Consider the following 18804-nt stretch of genomic DNA (forward strand, 5'->3'; position numbering starts at 1 on the left):
TGAGAGTGCCAGTGTCATGGCTGCCACCCTGGCCAACGGTGGCTTCTGCCCAATCACAGGCGAGCGTGTGCTGAGTCCCGAGGCAGTGCGGGACACACTGAGCCTCATGCACTCCTGCGGCATGTACGACTTCTCTGGACAGTTCGCCTTCCATGTGAGTGTCACACACACACACACACACACACACACACACACACACACTAACAAACACACACACACACACACACACACACACACACACACACACACACATACACATACATACACACACACACACACACACACACACACACACACACACACTAACAAACACACGCACACACACACACACACACACACACACACACACACTAACAAACACACACACACAAACACACACACAAACACACACACACACACACACACACACACATACACATACACACACACACACACACACACACACTAACAAAACACACACACACACACACACACACACACTAACAAACACACACACACACACACACACACACACACACACTAACAAACACACAAACACATACACACACACATTCTCTCACACACACACACACACACAAACACACACACACACACACACACACACACACACACACTCATACACTTACTCTCTAACACATAAAAACATGCAGTCTGCTGACACAAAATAAGACACAGATGGATGCACATATATAGTATAAGACACATACATGGATACACATAGTCTACATCTACAGACTCAGTCTGGGACTTAAAATTCTATTGGCATCTGTGGCTCCTCTTCTGTCACCATCTCTAGCCTTTGCATCAGTCATGTCACAAGGCCTGGATGATGTCAGTATTAAACACACACACACACACACACACACACACACACACAAACATGCATGTGTTCCACATGCTGACAGTCTGTCACTAGTGGTTAACTAACACACTATTGCAGGATATGATGCAAATTGCAAGCACATATTTACTATATAGGTCCCATACTGAGTGTCATAAATGTATGGACTCTTCTGCTAGTCAGAATATGGTATGTCAGGCCCTCACCATCCTGCATATGACACCCCCACTGCATCACATGCCCCCCACACACACACTGAGGGCCTCCTCACCCTCACCCATCTTACTGTGGGTTTTATGTTACTCTCTGCCCTTTTCAGAGTTGTTCTCAGATCAGCTGTGCAGTCTCCGAGTGTAAACAAGCAGAGAGAAACACAGAGAGACAACAAAACCAAAAGCCGTAAACTAGACACTTTTATATGTTTTTTTTTGAATTGAAATATATACTTAAACTCAGAAACAAAATCTGGACATTTTAACACGTTTAACCTAATATGTGATTTTGGGAATCAGTCACTGATTAGCCTATCAGTGAATGGAAATGAAATCAGGTCATTTATTTTCGTGGGTTTATCACTCGGTGGCAGGTCTCGTTAGATCTCTTCCCAGAAACTTTGCAGGCAACACTTCTCAGGTCATAAAAGACGCAATATCTCCATTTCTAGAAAAAAAACAGGGATTTTGATGAACTAGCCACTGTTTAGCTTGGGATTTCTCAGGAACAGAGGCGTGTAGAAATACACGGTTTGCACCCACTGAGAGCTTAAAGTCTCACCTTTCAAATGAGCCATTGTATGTGTTCATAGCTATAACACAGAATATGCTGTGGCTGTACAAAAATCATCAACAATGGTCTAGATTGCTGGCACTCTAGAACAAAGCTTCCGAAAACAGCTTGGCATTCAATGAGTTAACAGCTGGTTATATGTTTGTTTATTTTTTTTTAACTTAATTTCTGCCTACAGTAGCCAAGTTACTGGTATGTGAGAGATGTGCCATTGTCTGAGGAGGGTTGCAGTGTGAGTCGTAAGTAGATACATGTCCCCCAGGGATCCCAGTGGGGGGATTAGCCAATCATATGTCTCTGTGAAGGGTCATGACCTCAGGGCCAACTGGGAGTGTTGCCGCACAGGGCCTGAGATTAGACTAAATTTAAGCCGTGCAGGAAGTCACATCACTTGGTTGTCATGTGGAAAATAACATATAGGTGTCGTGTCAGCATCAGTGAGTTTATTTTGCTTATTAGCGGCTATTTATAAAGGTTAAATGTGTTTGCATTGACTTTGATGTTGGTACTCAGAGGTAATCTCAGGCACAGCCCTTTGGGAAGTGAGGGGTTTATAAGCAAGCCATTCCAGAATTCTATCTTGCAGATCTAGAATGGGCTACAATTTAAAGGTATCGTCAGTGATTCTGGATAACATAATCACCATTGATATTTGAACCAAACACCAACAAAACACTAGAGAGTGAACTCACCAATCCCTTGCCCAAATTCTCCTTCCATTTCCCCAAACACTCGTCCCCCCCCTTTCGGTGATTGGCTGGAACAGTTTTGTTATGTTTGGGGGACAGGCATGCTCCACTTTGATTGTTTCCAGTTCACTGAGCCAAAGCTCTGCACGAAGACAGTTTTTTTGTGTCACGGAATGGTGAGCTAGTGGATCATGAGGAGATTTTTACTGAATGTGAAAGCGTTACGGGTTATAAATCGTTTTGAATCGCTGACGATATTGAAATGGTCTCTTCCTCATCACATATTTCAGATTGTACTCAATCAAGGGAGACATAACTCAGTAGTTTGTTTGAAAAGATAATATCTAGGGGGAATGCCTAAGAAATGCTTGTGTTTTAGTCATAGTAACCAGAACAGGATGGAAATAGAACAGTGGGATATTTGGGCCTGAATCCCTCACATGGAAATGAAGAGTGGTGTTGGAGTGCTTCCGTGGATAATTGGCATGACTGATAGTCTATCAGGTTCTCAGGAAGTGGAAGCTGTAGATAATTCACTGTTGTACTTTTGTACACACACCTCCTCTGACCTGATTATCCGTGTGTGTGTGTGTGTGTGTGTGTGTGTGTGTGTGTGTGTGTGTGTGTGTGTGTGAGAAAGTTATATCTCCTCTAATACCTGCCTCCCTCTCTGAAGAACATTACTCACTCCTCTCCCATATGTTCCTATCCTAGTCTGTTAATGATGACACACCACATTAGTTTGTAAATTGGCCCAAGTGTTTAAAGACAGCTGGAGAAAGAGCTTCACTTCAGCAACCCTCCTGTAGCAGACACACTTTAATTTGCCTCAGTGCAGTCTGACTAACACCTACATGGCACATCAGTTGCATTTCTACTTCAATTAGATACATTTAATGTGCCACAACACATGCTGTAACAAAAGCCTTAACACAACCACCTTCTGGTACAATTTGTTTACCTTAATTAAAAAGTAAAGATAATTTATCAACGTACAATCTACAAGGTGTAAAAGGATCAGTCTTTAACCCACTTGGATATCAGTTAATCTCATAGATTTCCTCTTTCTCTCTCTCTCTCTCCCTCTCTTTCTCCCCATCAGGTGGGCTTACCAGCTAAGTCAGGGGTAGCAGGTGGTATCTTACTGGTGGTGCCCAACGTGATGGGTGTCATGTGCTGGTCTCCTCCACTGGACAAGCTGGGCAACAGCGTGCGAGGCATCCAATTCTGCACCGTAAGTTCTCCACACTCTCTCTCTCTCTCACACACACACACACTCACTCACACTCACACTCACACACTCACACACACACACACACACACACACACACACACACACACACACACACACACACACACACACACACACACACACACACACACAGACACACACACACACACACACACACACTCAATACAACTCTACACACACATGCATGCACACACACACATACACCAAGGCTGTAATCGTAATATGCTTTGAGGGGGACATTTCCCCCCAATATTTAAAAATGCTCTCTCTCTTTAGGCTACTGAAGAGTTACTGCTTTAGTTAATATGATCACATGATCACAAAAGTGAGAGGCCTGTTGAACATGACTCATCCCTCCTGACAGGCATTTCTTCACAGACCTTATTTATATATACCACAAAACACTAGCAAATCAAGTTGCACATCAACCTTAGTTTTATGCAATCAGTCGTGAGTTTTGTTGTCAGAAATAAAGATGGTTAATTCCCCTCTGGAAGTGAACCAGTCTTTGTGGTTGGGTAATGTACAGTATATTGTATCCCTCAGACAGATGAACTTCCTGTCTCCCAGCATGCCCTGCTGTATGACTCATAATGGCTCACCGCAAGCATGACTCACCCAGTGCTGAGCTGCTCCCAAGCATGAGGCATGTGAGCAGTGAGCAAGTGCTCCTCCTGCTGCTGGACGTGCTGGTGTCAGACATGAAAAGGCTGTTTGGTGTTCACAGCTTTCACTGCATGCGCCTTTGAGCTCAGGGAGAAGAGGGCCTGCCATGCCCAGAGCTGCCATTCATATAGAAAGCACGGAGAGAGAGAGAGAGAGAGAGAGAGAGAGAGAGAGGGTGGGGTGGAACAATGGAGGGGAGAGAGAGGCAAGAGGGGGAGAGAGAGAGATAAGATAGTATGTGTAGTTAGAGTGTAGAGGCTACGCTTTGCCCTTTAAACACACACACACACATACACACACATGGCTGGTGGTACCCTTTTTTGAAACCTAGAGGTCTACACTGATGTGCTTCCCCTGTTGCTTTACATAGCAGCACAGCTGCTCAGCCATCTGTTTCCAGAACCTTCCAGTAGAGCGGCTCTTCACCGACACACACTGAGCTCACATCAGAGGGTGAGGAGTGATTCTCAAAGCCACTAGCAATGCAGGGAACATGCATATGTTGTCCTCATATCTGCATTCTGGGTCTTAATCCAAGAGTGTGGTATAGGTAATTCACTACACAGAGACTATCTGCTCCTAACACCATCTAATATATGACACTGAAGGATAAAGTAGATGAGTAATTCACAGTTACTCTTGTTATTCCTCATAGCTAAATGGACTCTCAAATGGCTTTTCATAGATAGAAGCTCACAAACTATCCATAAGCCTGATTGTGGACAAAATAATAAATTAGGCTATGTTACACTTACACACACTGAAAGTGAGTCAGAATTCACTGATCTGAAAAGTAAAGTATTTACACAGCCAACGCAAAGTTGTCCAAAGCTGTTGCTGTCATCACATGCTGCCAGTATTGTGTGTGAGCATCACTAGCATTCCAGAACGTTCTCTCAGCACGTTGAGCCAAGTGAGTCTGGCTTTGCCAGAAGAGGTAGTGCATCTAAATCTCTTAGAGTAATTGGCAGGGGTCATTATGCCAGGAATGAGTGTAGCCCAGTCTCTACAGAATGAGTTGAGTGGGCAGAGGAGTCATTAAGATGGGTGCTGATAAGACACAACAGCAACTGCAGTGGCAGCAAATCGTCCCCTTAGAATTATAGGGTTCTATCTACGTTCTGAGTAGTTCTGAGATATTGAGTTTCAAAGTCTTAGAATTCCATAGAGTTATACTGCTAAGTGGAACAAACCTCTTCAGATATAATGTCTAAAAATGTATACAACTACAAGAAATACCTCACCTCATCTTCTTAAGATGTCACAGAATAAAAATATGTAATTAACTCAATTTTGACATAAATGTCAAAGAGAACCTTATAATTCTAAGGGGACGAAATGTCCTTGAAAGACTGATTGACCTCGTGGAGGGTCTGGACGGACCGAAGACTGTAGGAAGCACAGCGTGGTGTTCAGGCAAATTGGCAAAGTTGGAGCCAGAGTTTGCAGTGGCCTCCCCTTTTGACTGACCGCATGCTGTCCACTGTTTTTTACTCCTTAAGACACTTTAGGTGACCAAACACATTCTCTCTCTCTCTCTCTCTCTCTCTCTCTCTCTCTCTCTCTCTCTCTCTCTCTCTCTTTCTGTCTCTCTCTGTATCTCTGTGTATCTATCTCTGTCTGTCTTCCTCTGTCTGTTCATCTTTGACTGCTTTGTCCATGCGTTTCAGGATCTGGTGTCCATGTTCAACCTCCACAACTTCGACAACCTGAGGCACTGACTGATTTGTCCATGCATTTCAGGATCTGGTGTCTGTGTTCAACTTCCACAACTACGACAACCTGAGACACTTTGCCAAGAAGCATGATCCTCGTCGCGAGGGAGGGGACCAACGGGTAAGTCTCCATTCCCCGACAGACGCTTCACCCACGATCCCCCCTGACCCCCTGTTGCCACTATTAGTCCCTCTGCCTCCCCCCCTCTTCTAGAAGCTGGGTGACTCATACTCACTCAGCCCTCTTGTAGATTGGCATAGGTTGGCATAGTTAGCGCCCCACCAGTGTCCTTGGCAGGAGCTTGAGTGTGGTTGAGGTGTCTCAGGGAACAGGGTCGTGTTTCTTCCTCTTCTTCCTCCTCCTCCTCTTCTTCTTCTTCTTCTTCCTCAAGAGAGGAGCCAAATGTCTTTGCACAGATCATTTTTCTCGCTGTCTTCTGCCTCCTAGTGGTTAACAATGGTGCTACACTCAAGCTTTGGTTTGTTGTTTTGGATGGTGTTTGCCTGCGCTTTGCATCTGAACTGGCCCTCTAGTTTGTTCTTGGCTGACATTAGGTGTAACCTTTTAAAGGCATTAGTTGTAAAAAAAATTAGAACTGTTCATTTTGCCGTTTGTTGTTGCTTTTATAAAGGGGCAGCCGTGGCCTACTGGTTAGCACTTCGGACTTGTAACCGGAGGGTTGCCGCTTCGAACCCCGACCAGTAGGCATGGTTGAAGTGCCCTTGAGCAAGGCACCTAACCCCCCCCAGCGCCGCTGTTGTTGCAGGCAGCTCGCTGTTGTTGCAGGCAGCTCACTGCGCCGGGATTAGTGTGTGCTTTACCTCACTGTGTGCTGAGTGTGTTTCACGGATTGGGATAAATGCAGAGACCAAATTTCCCTCACAGGATCAAAAGAGTATATATACTACTATACTAAAGTGCCGTAAAGCTTTAAACTCTTGAAGATCATTGAAGGATGAATACCCCACATTGAAGTTTTTATTTTTCAAAACACTCAGCATATGGGTGGCATTTGACTGCATGTGAGGGAAATGCCACCTGAAAGTCATTTACTCTACATCTGTTCACTCCCCCTGACAGCAATGCACCGAGCATTCATCCTCTGTCAACAGGGGATTTAAACAGGCAGCTACATAATAGACGATGGTCATGAAGCCAACTACAGCCTGCTTGTCAATGCCAAACAAATTTGTGCCTAAGAATGCCAAACAGTGCCAAAGAGCTAGTCCTGTCCTAGGTTCAGATGTATTGCGGAGGCAAAACAATTTTTCAGGCGTAGGGTGAAACCGACCAGCCAAAAAGCATCATGTGTTTGTTCATAGGAGGACAATTAGGAACAATTCTGTTCACCTAATCTTGTAGCTGTATCTCAAACTTTACTCAATCTTTGCTGTGTTTGCACACACACACACACAAAAACACACACACACACACACACACACACACACACACACACGCACAGACACACACACACACACACACACACACACACACACACACACACACACACACACACACACACACACACACACACACACACACACACACACACACACATTACACGCACACACACACACACACACACACGCACACACAGGCACACACACACACACAGTTGGCTCCAGTAGTGGTGTGGACGGAGTGAAAAGGAATCTAATGTGTTGTCCCCCATGTTCCATCCGTGTCACCTAAAGCAGCAGCACAACTTCGGGCCCATGGATTACGAGAGCCTGCAGCAAGAGTTGGCTCTCAAAGACTCACTGTGGAAAAAGGTCTCGCCCACCGAGTCCAACCAGGACAGCTCCACCACTGTAGTGTATAGGATGGAGAGTGTCGGCGAGCGCAACTGAAATGCACATGCAAAACAAGACTAAAGCCAGAAGAAAAAGAGAAAAGAAAAAAAAAAATCCATATAAAAAAAGGACCTGTTCACTGCACACATGTTCTAATGCAGTGTCAAAAGATACATACAAGTGAATATATATATATATATATTTATATGGAATAAATTATTCAGATGAGTATTTATTTTCCACACAGCTCGATGGATTGTTGGGAAAAAAAATGCTGTATTGTTTGTATTCTTTCTTTGCACCTCTGCAGATTCTGTCTTTCTTCCTGATCTCTCTCTCTCTCTCACACACTCTATCTCTCTCTCACTCTATCCTCTAGTCTCTCTAAAGCAGATGGTAGCAGCCTCAGGCAGCCCTCTCTAAGCTAAGATGAGAAGTTGTTAGAGGCTGTTACTATCGCAGGTCTGCTTTGCCTCAGCTCTCCTGTCTGTGTACAATGTTTTTTAAAAAACCATAGCAACGGATTCTGTTTTTTCTGTCTTTTATTTTTCATTTCTTTTTTTTCTTTTTCCATGTTTTTTTATTTTGTTTTCCTTCTTAAAACTGGGTTTGGGTGGCCAGAGAGTTTAAAAACTGTAAAGTGAATCCATCGAGTGTATGTTTCTGGGATCTTTTTAGTTTTTGTTAAGTACACAGTGTGTGAAAATGCTTCTTGTTTCTTGTTTTTTTTTTGTTTTGTTTTGTTTTTGTTTTCCTGGTTTATTGTCATAAGCGTCTACCAGTGAGTATTTCAGTTACAAGTGTTAAGTTGGAATTTGGGGATCTGAGGTGCTGTTGAGGGTCCTGTCTGCTTTTGAACTTTGTTACAGGTCAGCACAACACAAACACATACTCTCTCTCTCTTACACACACACATTTTAGATACCTTAATTTAATTCCACATTACAAGTAAATTTTCATTATGAATCAAATGTTTTGAATGATCAAACAGACACACACACACACACACACACACACACACACACACACACACACACACACACACACCGTATATAGTCTGTTAGCTTAGCCAATCACTAAACAGATCATCTCTAGGCCATATATTTTATAGTGCAGTGCACCCTGGGCATTGAACCGGAACAGGAAAACTAACTTCAGTCTGGTCATTAAGTATTGTCAGTGCTCGGAAGAGTCCCACTGCAAATCATAGCCTGATAAATGACAACATTACTGGCTCTGGCAACATCTTTAAAAATTGTACAATAATTTATGAGCCAACTGTTATGCTATAGCAGCAGGAGTGGTGGTTTCACCGCCTCAACAGAAGCCTCAGAACCTAATGGGATCCACACTTCACAAACGTTCCGTTTATACCTTTGTCATCCTCCTCCTTACCTTCCTCCTCCTCCTCTTCCTCCTTCCTCCTCCTTACCTTCCTCCTCCTCTTCTTCCTCCTCCTCCTCTCTTCTCACATCTCTTCATAATGCAAGCCCTGGAATGTGACCAGAGCTGGATCTTTCTTTGCACAGACAAAAAAACCCCAAAGCCTTAGATGTTAAATGCTGCTCTTTATCAGACACTATCTATCCATTGGATGTACATTCATGTCATATCATGCTGGAGCTTAAAACAGTTCATACAGAAATCGTCTTTTTCAGTCATTCAGCTATGATGAGCAGTGATGTTGGATTGAGCTGGAAAGATATTGGCTTCTGATATTGTCAGACTTAAACTTTTGGATTTTGGATTTGGCATCTTTTTTTTTTCCTTTGGTGTGATTTTAAGCAAAATGCTGTTACTTGTAACTGATTTTTATCACAATTAAATGTGTACTAGAAATTGTCCAGATAGGACATAATTCTCAAGCTCATTTAGCCTTCAAATAGGTTTTATCTGTTCTGGAGTCATGCTCTATCTGGATGACATTTACATATAGAATTACTGCTTTAATTGTGGCTGACACTTGAAGTTATTATTGTTTTGTTTGTTTGTTTCTGAATATGGTGTGAGCATTCAAAAGCTTGATAGTGGATCTAGCCTTGAAAAGCGAACTTGTAAATGCGATCCTTCCCACCTAAAAATTACCACAAAAGTGAACAGCCAGTGCTTTGAACCATTGTGCTTTCTCTTTGTGGTGAAACTGGAACTTGAATGTTGCTACTCTTTCAGCTGACACTTGGTCAAACTTTTTGTCATCACAGGTCAGAAAAGTGTAGAAAATCGGATCAATTATGAAAGTGAAGTTGATAGCAAGAAACCACAATTTCTCATATGATTGCTCTGAATTTATCTAGCCCTGCTTACCCCTCCCAAAATAATGTGACAGCTGCCCAATTAGCCCATTTCACAATTTTTGGGTTTCCGGCTTAGTTGAACTGAGGTTAATAATATCTTGGAAGGGTCCTTCCTGTAGACTGTGCTGAAGAGTGACTATGACCTTATTTACATCTATGAACCTGAACCTGACCTCAGCAAACTTGACAAAAAGACATTTTGAAAAAGCGCTGCATTTTTAATTAATCTGTTTGTTGACAGCAAACGGCCAGCAAATAGTGATAGCTTTGAATTTGAATTTCAGCAGCAAGTTGGTTTACACAGTCAACATGTTGTGAAATGGGCTAATTCAGGTTGACAGAAGAGAAGAGTTGTTTTTGAATGCAGCACTGCTACTGATGTTTTCTCTGATTGGTCTGATGTATTGGTTTCCACACATCCTGAAAACTCTTTCATGTGTGTGTTTCTCTCACTGTTTCTTTTTTTCTGTCTCTCTGGTATGCTCATTTTTGTATCAATGAATAAATTTATTTTAATCCCACATCTTGGTTTATTATAAGTATTATTTCTTGTCTTATTTCATGTCTCCACTCTACCTTAACATATACATAGATGACATATTGGTTTTGCATGATGTTTGTGAGTAGGGTTGTCTCATAATATAAGGCTCTGTTGTCTTTATATAGACAGGAGAACATTTATATTTGAAAAGAAAACTGAAACAGACTAAAAAACACATTCAAATCCACTTGAGGCTGACATGTAATGATGGCAGCTAACACATTTACAAAATAACAATTGCTTGCCTTGAAGTATTGTTGCCATGTTGCCTCATATTGTAATCCAATAAAGAGGTGCATGCTTTACTATATATCCATTTCTTTATGAAGCCTATGGTTTCTTCAAAAACACACCTGCTATCATACTGTTTCTGCTAAGCCCAAACTTTCCCCCAGTCACATGTTTGTGATGTGATATTGTTCCAGTGTTCAGTGTGTTTTAGGGATGATTAGTTTAAAGCGCTGTGGACAACGGCGCCGACATGAGTGTGGTGCACTCTACTTTTGATATTCAATTACTTCGACAACATTGTTCGCGATACAACCCCGCACACCAGCGCAGGTGGCGGCAGAGTTTGACGCTGGTGTTGTATTGAAAACAATGGGGTCTGAGTAATCGAATGTCGAAAGGGGAGCGCGCTGCACTCATGTCGGTGCTGGTGTCCACACCGCTTTAAGATTCAGAGCTTTATCTAAAACAAAAAACATCACATGTCCAGTTGTCCTCATCCATTTGTTTATTTTCAAACTTCTTTTCTTCTTATTGTTGTTGTGACATACAGTGGGTGAGTAGAGCTTGGTTTGTCATGTGGTTTATCAAGGGTCTCCATGGCGATGAAGGGCCTGTGCTTGTGACTGTAAACATGTGATGGATGCAGGTTTTGATTATGTGTGCTTGTATTCATCTTAGTGTTCATCTTGTTGTAAGTTCTTTTCCTCTCTCCTGCTTGTCAAGGTTTGACCCACTAAGACTATGCATTGTACTAAGGCCATCTCAGCATGATTTTCAGAGTTTGTATTTGAATGCCCTACAGCATCTTCCAAAAAAAAAAAAGAACTGTCTGACTTTTTGATTGTCTGATGAATAACAGTAACAATATGAATGAGTTTGTTGGGCTTTTAAAACTCTTACTGGGTTATAACCATGGCAAGTTGTGATCGTCTGTTTTCATTTTTTGTTTCTTTTCTTTTCATGTGGTGGTGGGCTGAGTGAGATTGGATGGTCTGATACAGCTGTTTTTGTTTATTAGGGGGAAAGGGTAGGGGGACTCTCTGTAATAGGAGTTACATTATTTTATAATACATTTTCACTTTGGACACCTTACCACACGTGTGCAACCCAGTAGCTGGCTCTGAAAACATGTGCCCGGTGAGTGTGTGTGTGTCTACCACCCTTATTCACCACATGCTGTCTGTGTTTACATCCAAACTCACCCCGCTCCCGGCAAACTGTGTCCTCCACCCCATGTGTCTGTAGGCCTCAATATGTGTCTGTGGGTTCAGAAGGCTGCTTTTTTTTTTTTTTTTTTTTTTCTGAATTTATTTTGTGTGTGTGTGTGGGTGGGTACTCTCATGTCTGTTATTGAGTCATGGTGTTTCCTGCTGCAGCTGCTCTTGGTGCAGATGTTTCACATCTCTCTGTCTCTCTGTCTCACTCACTCTCTCTCTTTCTTAGTCTTAGTCTTCTCTCTGCTTTCTTCCCTCATTTTGTCTTTCTTTCTCTCTCTCTCTCTCTCTCTGTCTGTGTGTGTGTTCAGAAGCATGTGCTGATCAGAAACATTTCTGCATTTGAAATGTGACTTTTTTTATTATTATTATTTTGGTATTTTTCACCCAAAATGCACCTTCCCTTCCCACAGACATAATTGCTGTGTAACAAGCTCAGATGGTGTTTTTAGATTAGGTGGGCAAATCATAGTGGTGTCATTTGTCTTGTAAATTATGAGTTTGCTGAAACAGTGTTTCTTCATTTGATACGTAGAGCTGCACATAACCCACTAATACATGGAGGAAAGTTAAGACACAACGGGGACGCTCACTCAGCTCAGGCCAATGTCTGAAAAGTGCTGCTTAATGCACAACAGTGCACACTGCCATTAACTTTGGGTTGCTCTTTTAGCTCCAGAACTGAGTAGGTTAACCGAGTCAATGTGTTTGTTTGTGTTTGCTGGTGTTTAATAGTGTTTTTTTGCGAATCTGTCCTCTGTCCTGCTGTGTGGTTCCTAATTCACTCCACGCTACCCTTCCTTCCACATCTGCCCTCTTGAATCTCGTGCTCTCAGCTTGTGCACTGACCAACTCTGCACCCAGCGCACTCTCTCTCTCTCTGGGTGTGTGTGTGTGTGTGTGTGTGTATAATACGGTATATTGTGGCCTTGCATGACAAAGCATTTTGCTCCTTGTCCATTTGACGCTGTGACGATCCCAACCTGTGAGCTGTTTCAGGTCTAACCGTTAGAAGCCCCTGTTCAGTCTTCCCTCGTAAGGTTTGTGCGCTTGAGATTATAACAAATGTTTATTCTGAATTGCGCTGACATGTACTGACACTTTCTGCTGTTCATATATACTGTATGATCATTTATTTATTTATTCATTTATTTATTTGTTTCATATTAGGTTGCATCCAATCTCCCTACCTCATTAACTCTCAAGATTAACATTAATTCAACATTAATTGACCTCACTGGGAAATGCTGTTTAATAATGCGAAAATGTGAAATATGAAAATGAAAAGTTTATTTTACGTTGCGTTTTACATGTCTGATTAGTTGAAACAATGTATAGAGATATACTGTGCACTGCTCTGGAACCATTTAATTTAATGATAGTAACTTAGTAAATTATGGTAAATGAGGATTAGGCTCCCCCTTCTGGAGGTTTTCAGTAGTTTAGAGAGCAACACTACTAAAGCACAAAGCAGAGAAATGTATTTTAGATGAATAGGTCTTTAAAAGAGATCATTTATACAACAGAAATAGTTATAGTTAATAGTTAACAGGACTTAAAATGACAGAAGAATAAATAATCACAGCAATTAATGAAGGAACTGTTACACAGTCAGACAGGAGGTCAGGAGGCATAATTGAGCACAGAGGAATGAACCTCACAGACAAGCCAGTAGTTCTAGAGCGGTTGCCAATTTTTTCATCAGCTATTCCAGAACCTCGACCCAGGACTCGGCACTGTGGCCCCAATCAATACAGAACTTCTTCGAAAGAACCCCCATGCTACAGGAATAGAGGTGTATTGATCAGGTTGTCTGATAGATGGCACCGTTTGACCAGACTGTCAGTGAACACCCCCTAGGTGTTGTTTTCTTCACTGTAGTTTCATCCCCCTGGCAGAGGTGGACTTACCGAGCTTATTCACATTCTAGAAGCATCTAATCCATTTTTTTTTAAATGCCCCCCCATGTCCCCCCCGTGACCCTGCTATGACTCGCTATATGTTCTGCGTCTCTCTGCCATCCTCTGTAACCACAGCAACTCCTCAGGTCTTAATGATAATAACAATGATCCGTCTCTAATTAACAAAGCCCAGCTTTGTTTAGGCACTTAGGCTCTTAGGCAATTAGGCTCTGCTTACGATGATGGCCTGAAGACCCCTGATCTAGCTAACGAGAGCATCTCATGGGTTCAGTTCATTCCCAGAATAGATTTAAAAACATGCATCTACAACGGATTTAAAAAAAAAAAAAAAGGCATCGATCAGGCAGCTCCAAACGGAAATGGCCCTTTTGTTCAGCATTTATGACAGGTGTGATCGAGAGCAGGTGTGATCGAGAGCAGGTGTGATCGAGAGTAACCCAATGCTCCCGTCACCTGTGGTCACTTCAAACCTGACAGTTTAGAGTTATAGAAGAGTTGGCCTCTCTGTGTGGGGGAGTCGCCGCACACACTAGCACTGAGCAGTCATTCACGTAGAGAACACACCTCTACCCAAACGCCCTCTTTCTCTCTCTCCACAGGTGAAGTCTGTCATTAACCTACTCTTCGCTGCCTACACCGGGGACGTGTCGGCACTCCGACGGTAAGCCTGCTCGCGTGGGGCATTTTGAGGTCACTTTGGCTCTAAATAAAAAGTACTGAACATATATAGAACCATCTGTTAGATAATTGTCTACCACACTCTTGAAGAGTGTGTGTGTGTGTGTGTGTGTGTGTGTATATAGAATACTGTATACAGAAAAAGCATGTTATAAAAGACGTGAGTGTGTGTTTGCAGGTTTGCATTGTCCTCCATGGACATGGAACAGAGAGACTATGACTCGCGGACGGCTCTACATGTGGCTGCAGCTGAAGGTGAGGTGGATCAGAGAGCCTTAATGAGAATCTGCTCACACTCTGGACGACCCAGACCCACACACACACACACACACACACACACACACACACACACACAAACACACACACACACACACACACACACACACACACACACACACACTCACAGACACGGCCATATGCACACATGCATACACACTCACTCAGGCCTATGCATACAAACCCACACTCACTCATACACACACTCATACACACACACACACACACACACACACACACACACATACACACCTAAACACACACACATAGATACAGTCAAACACAGACACACTCAAACGTGCACAACACACACACATATTTGAAAAGATCTTACGGTAACAGTGAGTTCAAAATGGTAATTTCCCCATAATCTGAATTAGGTGAACCTGTTTAACCAGTTTGCTCCTGGTGAGGGAGCAATGGTTGGTACTCTCACCCAGTCACCTGCCAATGAACCAGTCATTTGATTTGCATGTAGGCCTATGGCCTGTGTGTGTACTGTATAGTCAAATCAGTTCTTCAGGTATGACGGTTCAGCTTCCTCTTAGCAGTTCGATCCCCCACCTCTGTCATGGCAACGCCACTGGAATTTATAGCGCCCTCTTGTGACAGATTGGATTCACAATAAAATGCAACATTATGTGTCTGCAAAATGGCAAATGTATGGATGTAAAATGTAAAAATGTAAGATGATGGTAGATGTGTCCTGTTAATTACTGGTAATTATTTAAGAATTGTTTAATAAATGTGAGATCAAAGATGATGAAATTTTGTGTTAGAATGAGTAGCTTCACCTATAGAAATGAGCAAAATATGATTGTTTTACTACAACCCACTGGCAGCGATGAAAGAAGTCCAGAGCTTGTGGAGATCACCATGTTAGTTTGCACTTTTGTGCGTCTTCTTGTGGCTGCGTGGACATAGGATAATAAACATGAGACTTTGTGTGTCTGTTGTATGTATGTATGTATTTGTGTATGTTCGATGTATGTCATTTTGGATGTGTGTCTGTGTGTGTCTGATCACCTCTGCCCATGTTATATTATCACCCATGTCCTGTTTTGGGGGGGTTGGTTGGTGGGGTTACACAATTTCTTTTTTTTTTCACGAAATGCTGTAGAAAAGTAGAGTGTGCATAATGTAAGAGGATCTAACTCGCAGGCCACTGGTGCTCTACTGAGAGCCTTGTTGGTTCTGTGTGTGACTGCATGTGTCTGTTCATTCACAAGTTACACGTCAACAGAAACATATTGTGCCAACTGCACGGCATAACAGTAACTGGCGCTTTCCAGCGGAAGCCGAGGCCAACCACAGAGCTAGGTGGCGGTTTACCATCCTAGAGAAGTTCTGCTGGGTCATTAGATCTCTTTGTTATATCTGTGGATGCTCTACAGCAGTGTTTTATCAAACGTTTTCAGACGAAGGACCACTTAACCAATAAAAAAGAAACGCACAGACCACCTAGCTAAAAGCCTACTCACTGAACCACCTTGCTTATTGTCTTTGCACTTTGCTTAATTGTGTCAGAGGATTCATCTGATTTAAACTGGCATATCTTACAGTGTTGAGAGTGTTGCAGAACTGTTTGGATTTACATACAAGTTGGTTCAATATTGCAAACAACTCATCTATTTGATATTTTACCACGTCTGCTCGCGGACCACTTGGGATAGCTTGCGGACCACGCTTTGAGAAACACTGCTCTACAGAATAATTCAGCTCATGCACCCTTTCAGCCCCTCTTTGTATCTGTAGCTTTTACCATTTGTGTGACAGAGACAGACACATGTGTGTTTCTTCTTCGGTTCCTGCTTAACTGAATGAACTGAACTGTTTTTTGTTGTATCTTTTGCCGTGCTAGGACACCATGAAGTGGTGCGCTTTCTTCTGGAGGCCTGCAAAGTGAACCCAGTACCTAAGGACAGGTAACACTCCAACACCTTGTGTTTGAGTGAGTGAGTGAGTGAGTGAATGTGTGTGTGTGTGTGCTTACTCAGTTCTAAATTATGATACACTTTATAGCCTTGAGCACATACAATGAATACAGTGAAGTGTATTAACTTCTCTGAAATCTCCTCCGGCATAGATGGGGCAACACTCCCATGGACGAGGCCGTGCACTTTGGCCACCATGACGTGGTGACCATTCTTCAGGAGCACCACAACAAATACAGCCCGCAAAGCAAGGAGCCTACAAAGGACTCAGGCGAGAGCAACCTGGACGGCCTGCTATAATACTCCAGTATAGCAGGGGGCGCCACTTAATTGTTTTTTCAACCACCAAAAATTAAGTCAGTTGTCCAGTCGTTTTCTGTCTGAGTGACATGCGCTCTGTATGAATGTGCTGCTTGTGTGAGTGTCAGTTAGATCAACTGCCACGTTCACTCTGTGCAATTGTTGCTTTCCCTTTCGGTATTCTTAAACTTGTCTCTGTATGGTCATTGGTTTACACTTGTGAGTGTGCATGGTGGTAGCATTGTTTCTACCATGTTAGCATCTTAAAGTAATAACATCTAAAAACCAAACAAACACAGACATACTGTGTGCGCACATAACGGTAACAGATATTTTACAGGCTCATATATCATACATTGTCCCTGAGATATGACGTTGGGGTCTATCTGGCCTGGGTCCAACTGATCCTCTCTATTAAACCACCAGAACAGGGTGCCGCCCATCACTCTTTGGGATGAAATATACTGTACACTCTGTTTTACTTTTATTTTACAGTTTATTAAAGGAAAATTCCGGTATTTAGCACTTTGAGTCCCTTTTCTGGTTTGTTTTGGATGAACTAGAGTGGTGGACACCGAAATTTTGACGATTGGTCCTGTCTCGACTTTTCTGACTCGTTTTGAATCGCCTTTGACTACTCAAGGTGGCTGCCAACAGGCATGCTCAAACATGTCCTAAAACAACCCTTAACGTTCGTTTTCAAAGCTGTGCAACTCCCCGAGTGGTTAGTGGTGTTCATTGATTATTAAAATCGGCGCAATTTATGATTTCCAGCCGTCTTAACCAGAAAAGGGACTCAAAGTGCTAAATACCAGAATTTTCCTTTAAGGTCAATAGTGTGGGAGGTGAAGGGTGGATGAAAAGCCATAAACCACTAGGGAAACGGTAATGAAAATCCAAACATGTCGCTGCATCAGAGGAAAACAAACTATATTCTGTTTAACAAGCCACTACTCAAGTCAAAGGTTGCTCATGGAAGCTAAAGCACATTTTCCCACTTTATCATTATGCCCTTATAAAACTCCATGCACTATTTTACATATAATATTTAGATGTATATTTACATACGAAAACTCTTGATATTTGCTGTTGTTATTTCATATACTTTAGCGTAGTTTTGGCCTAAACAACAAGGTTAGGATTTAGGCCTCTTTGGATCTTAGAAGCAACGAGTGTTAAGTGTTTGACAAGTATTTTTGTATCGCTTGTTTTGTAAACTCATGTATGCCACATATGTTCAAATATTAAACCAAACTAAACCCGAACTAAAGGCGAATTGGATGATTTCCATCATGCTATGTAGTGTTGACAGTCTGAAGCTTTCTTTGAAGGCCATCAGGGGTCAAATGTGCCTCACAAGGACAAAGCTAGACGTCACCACATGAACAAAGTTCACTATTTGGAGACTCTGAAAAATTTGTTGTGCTTTCAGGTAAACATCCGCAACCAAAATTGTTCATACTGATAGCTGAAGTTAATACAGTATTACATTAATACTAATCAATAACATTTATCCCACTTCCCTACCACATTTATCCCAGGTTTTACTATGGTTGTCCCTGGTTGTATACATTAAAGTCTTTGTGAGACTATTAATACTGTAATGGCCTAGCATTGGTTCCAAGCTGCACCTGCACCTGAGACCTGGGGCCCGTTGCACAAAACTAGGAT

At 42.4% G+C, this 18804-nt stretch overlaps 1 protein-coding gene across 7 annotated transcripts in view; it reads left to right on the top strand.

The window, feature by feature from the left end:
• The window catches only part of glsb (glutaminase b), a 49679-nt gene extending 31996 nt beyond the window's left edge, over positions 1 to 17683 (top strand). For 2 of the 7 annotated variants that reach the window (XM_048239125.1, XM_048239127.1), the window contains exons 12-19: positions 1 to 154; positions 3419 to 3550; positions 5978 to 6070; positions 11360 to 11362; positions 14545 to 14606; positions 14802 to 14878; positions 16761 to 16824; positions 16986 to 17683. The exon at positions 1 to 154 is cut by the window's left edge and continues 23 nt beyond it. In XM_048239125.1, the coding sequence (XP_048095082.1) occupies positions 1 to 154; positions 3419 to 3550; positions 5978 to 6070; positions 11360 to 11362; positions 14545 to 14606; positions 14802 to 14878; positions 16761 to 16824; positions 16986 to 17133 (733 nt within the window). In that variant the 3' untranslated portion in view covers positions 17134 to 17683. Of the gene's footprint in view, positions 155 to 3418; positions 3551 to 5977; positions 6071 to 7644; positions 10559 to 11359; positions 11363 to 13022; positions 13064 to 14544; positions 14607 to 14801; positions 14879 to 16760; positions 16825 to 16985 lie in introns of those variants that run through there. The other 5 variants (XM_048239126.1, XM_048239128.1, XM_048239131.1 and 2 more) reach the window with 4 other exon arrangements.
• The last annotated feature ends 1121 nt before the right edge of the window (positions 17684 to 18804 follow it).

This window comes from Alosa alosa, chromosome 3 (assembly GCF_017589495.1).
Source record: "Alosa alosa isolate M-15738 ecotype Scorff River chromosome 3, AALO_Geno_1.1, whole genome shotgun sequence".
In the NCBI taxonomy this organism is placed as follows: Eukaryota; Metazoa; Chordata; class Actinopteri; order Clupeiformes; family Clupeidae; genus Alosa; species Alosa alosa.